We start from the raw sequence: 3,463 nt of genomic DNA on the forward strand, positions 1-3,463 counted from the left end.
TGTCACTCGTGACAAAAAGGGGAAGTAGTTTTGGATATGAGAGTAGTCATTCTTAGGGGGAGAGTTAGGACATAGGAGATTTTTGTTAGGGGGAGAGTTTGTTTCTTTTTGAGGGATGTAGTAAGGATTACATGTATCTTTTCTTTTCTTTCTTGTTAGAGATACACTGTTCATGTACCTAGGTCTTGTGACCATTTTTACATACATGATGTTTATCAAGTGATATATATATGATGATGTATGTTTTATTCACCTATCTCTACATGTGTTGTTTCTTTTCTCTCTTTATACACATGATTCTTATATTTGTATGCAATCTTTTATTTCTGTTTCACACTAAGATGCCTAGATGAGTTTTGTTTAAGTGTTTCAGAAAAACAGGCTGTCAAAGTCTACTTGTCATGAACTCTCTTCTTGCAAAGTTTTTCAAGATTTTATCTTAGGATAGATTTTATTGTATTCAACAAGTAAGTATGAGTTGAGTGATTTATGACTTCTCTCATATGTTCATATGTTTGTTGTGATTTTGTCACGGATTGCCAAAAGGGGAGATTGTTAGGACTTATGTGGTTTACTTGATATGAACATATGTCATTCTTTTATGTAATTGGATGATCCTTTGACAAAATGCAATTTACTTGTATTTGGGTAGATCTAGGATATTTTTAATACTTCAAGAAACAAGGTTTCAAGATCAAGTGTTAAAGCCATGCAAGTTTGTCCAAGAAACAAGATGAGAAGTGCTCATCATTAAAGCTCGACAGCTGGCGCGACAGCTGGCCCAACAGCTACATCTATTGAGTTTTAAGAAGCTGATCCAGCCCCGTGGCTTGACAGCTGCTCGACAGCACCTCGACACCTCTAGCAGACCAGATTTAAGGAAAACAGATTTTTAGTGCTTTTTTTATTCCAATCCATGGATATGTCTTTGAGCCTTCTTTTCTTATAATCCTAGACATATAAAAGGATTATTTTAAGGGCCGTCAAAGTAAGCACAAGTTGCACAAGCATTGAGTAAAGTCTATTCAAGCAATTTGTGACCGAAGACAAAAGTTTGTCCTAGTTCATCTCTTTGTGAAGAAGCTGCTGTGTCTTTGCACCATAGGGTTTTGTAACCATGTATCTTTTTGTTCTTTATTGTAAGGATGAACTAAAGAACTTTGCAGCCAACATCTTTCTCAAGTTGGTGATTGAAGTTGCGTACTCGGATCCGCGCAATTAGTTAGTCATGTACTGGGAGCCGTGCATTGAAAATGAGAGATTGTCACTACAGAACAAGTCCAATTGGGTATTGGGGTAAGGGTTCAATTGTAGGTTGGTATAAGGTATTAGGATTCCTTTACTTGTAACCGCTTGTTGTGATAATAGTGGATTCTCGATAGTGGTGACCTTAAAATCACCCGGTGGAGTTTTTGCCTTGGAGGTTTTCCCCATTCGTAAACAAATCACCGTGTCAATTTATTTTCTGCTACACTTTAGTTTATTGGTGATTTGTTTGTGCTACCACGTGTTTGTATGTAAATTTGATTAATTAATAAACTTGGCTAATTAATCAACTTAATTCATCACAAGGGGTCAATACGTTTTTGGCCTATCAAATAAGACTTAGACCACTAACATCCTATTGCTACCTCAAGTAGAAAACTTACTACCACGACCACGTGACAGTTCCAAGTCCACGAACTACTTCTTTCCTTGATCTGCAGCAACCACAAGTTCACCTACTTGTGACTTTAAGACTCCACTCAAAAGTTTTGAATCTTCTTGAAAGTTCTTTATGCAGCAAGTAAAGCGATTATTAAACTCTTGATATGAATCTTCATCTTGATAACACAATGTGTGTGTATGAAAGTAAACACCTCTCAGATTTCACAAAATATTCAACACACAACTCAACAAAGACTTTAGAGAGTTTTTAGGTACAAAACCCTAGATCTACAAAAGAGGCACACTCTTCTCTCTCTAAAAAGCCTTTCTAAAAATGTGCTTAGAGTTTCCTTTATATACTAAAAGAAGTAGACCTGAAACCCTAATCCTTTTTGGGCTTGAACTATTATTGGGCCGAACTTAAAATTCTGCAGACTCGTATTTCGATCGGTCGAGCCTGTCTTTCGATCGATCAAACCAAGTAGATTTTGAATTCTGCTTTCTACAGCTTGTATGTTCTTGAATCTTGACTTGTATCACCTTGAGCATTGTCTAATAATACCTATAGACTCTAGGATCTATATCTAGACAAGTTTGTGTTCATGATTTGCCAATTGTTCTAAACCTTTAGAACATAACATTAATACATAGTAAGAAACTTCATATACTTGAACCTCTCCCCTATAAAGTATCTACGAACAATAAAGGGGATATTCAATAACGTAACTCACATCTTCAATTTGGTGGAGATCTCCCATAAATTTTAAGGAAAAGATGAGTGCTAATTCTTCAACAACTCCCATCACCAATAGGTATTATTACAACAAACATTCCACTAACTCTGCGTTATCTAATTCACATTATTTCTATCATTTGTAATATATTAAAAACTAGTTAGGAGTTAATTAGACTAATAAATTTTACTTTCCTTATTTCTTTGTCCTTGCAGATTAGAAGGTAAGGTAGCATTAATAACTGGTGGTGCGAGTGGCATAGGTGAGACCACTGCAAGGCTTTTTGTTCGACATGGTGCAACGGTCCTAATAGCAGATGTCCAAGACAAGCTTGGCTACTTAGTCTACAAAGACATTGGCTCTGATTCCATCTCTTACATCCATTATGATGTAACAAATGAATCTGATGTCGAAAAGGCCGTGGACATGGCTGTATCCGAGTATGGAAAGCTTGATACCATGTTCAACAACACTGGCATTTCAAGCATCATTAGATCACAAATTTTAGAATTAGAAAATGAAGATTTCAAAAGGGTTTTAAATGTCAATGTTTTCGGTGCTTTCTTGGGTGCCAAGCATGCTGCTAGGGTTATGATTCCAACTAAAAAAGGAAGCATTCTCTTCACCGCAAGCATAGCTTCAATAATGGCCAATGATATTTCACATTCGTATGCGGCATCAAAGCATGCTGTGGTGGGAATGGCTAAAAACTTGAGTGTGGAGTTGGGACAATATGGAATAAGAGTTAATTGTGTGTCTCCCTTTGCAGTTGGAACTCCTTTGGTAAGAAAAGCTTTAGGGATGGAGAAGAATAAGGTGGAGGAAGTAGCTTCATCATGTGCAAACCTGAAGGGAGTGATATTGGAACCTGAAGATATTGCAGAGGCAGCGCTTTATTTGGGGAGTGATGAGTCTAAGTATATGAGTGGGTTGAACCTAATTGTTGATGGGGGTTATAGTCTTACCAATCCAGCTTTCTCAAACGCTTTGAAAAGCCTTTTTTCTTGATTTGCATGTGTTGCAACTGTAGCCTCCATTTCTCAATTTTGTTGTTCATTTTAGGGTTATCTTAAGAGTAATGT

The 3,463-nt window shown here is 36.8% G+C and overlaps 1 protein-coding gene across 1 annotated transcript; it reads left to right on the forward strand.

Annotated features, from left to right (window-relative positions):
- Positions 1-2,421: 2,421 nt before the first annotated feature.
- LOC142608580 (secoisolariciresinol dehydrogenase-like) lies at positions 2,422-3,389 on the forward strand. Its single transcript, XM_075780271.1, has 2 exons — positions 2,422-2,459; positions 2,597-3,389. The coding sequence occupies exons 1-2, from the start codon at positions 2,422-2,424 to the stop codon at positions 3,387-3,389; spliced, it is 831 nt and encodes a 276-aa protein (XP_075636386.1).
- The last annotated feature ends 74 nt before the right edge of the window (positions 3,390-3,463 follow it).

This window comes from Castanea sativa, chromosome 9 (genome assembly GCF_040712315.1).
Source record: "Castanea sativa cultivar Marrone di Chiusa Pesio chromosome 9, ASM4071231v1".
NCBI classification, from domain to species: Eukaryota; Viridiplantae; Streptophyta; class Magnoliopsida; order Fagales; family Fagaceae; genus Castanea; species Castanea sativa.

Coding starts and splice junctions, on each gene's coding strand:
- LOC142608580 (XM_075780271.1), top strand. CDS start 2,422: ATGAGTGCTAATTCTTCAACAACTCCCATCACCAATAG. Junction 2,460..2,596: donor ACAACTCCCATCACCAATAG/GTATTATTACAA, acceptor TTGTCCTTGCAG/ATTAGAAGGTAAGGTAGCAT.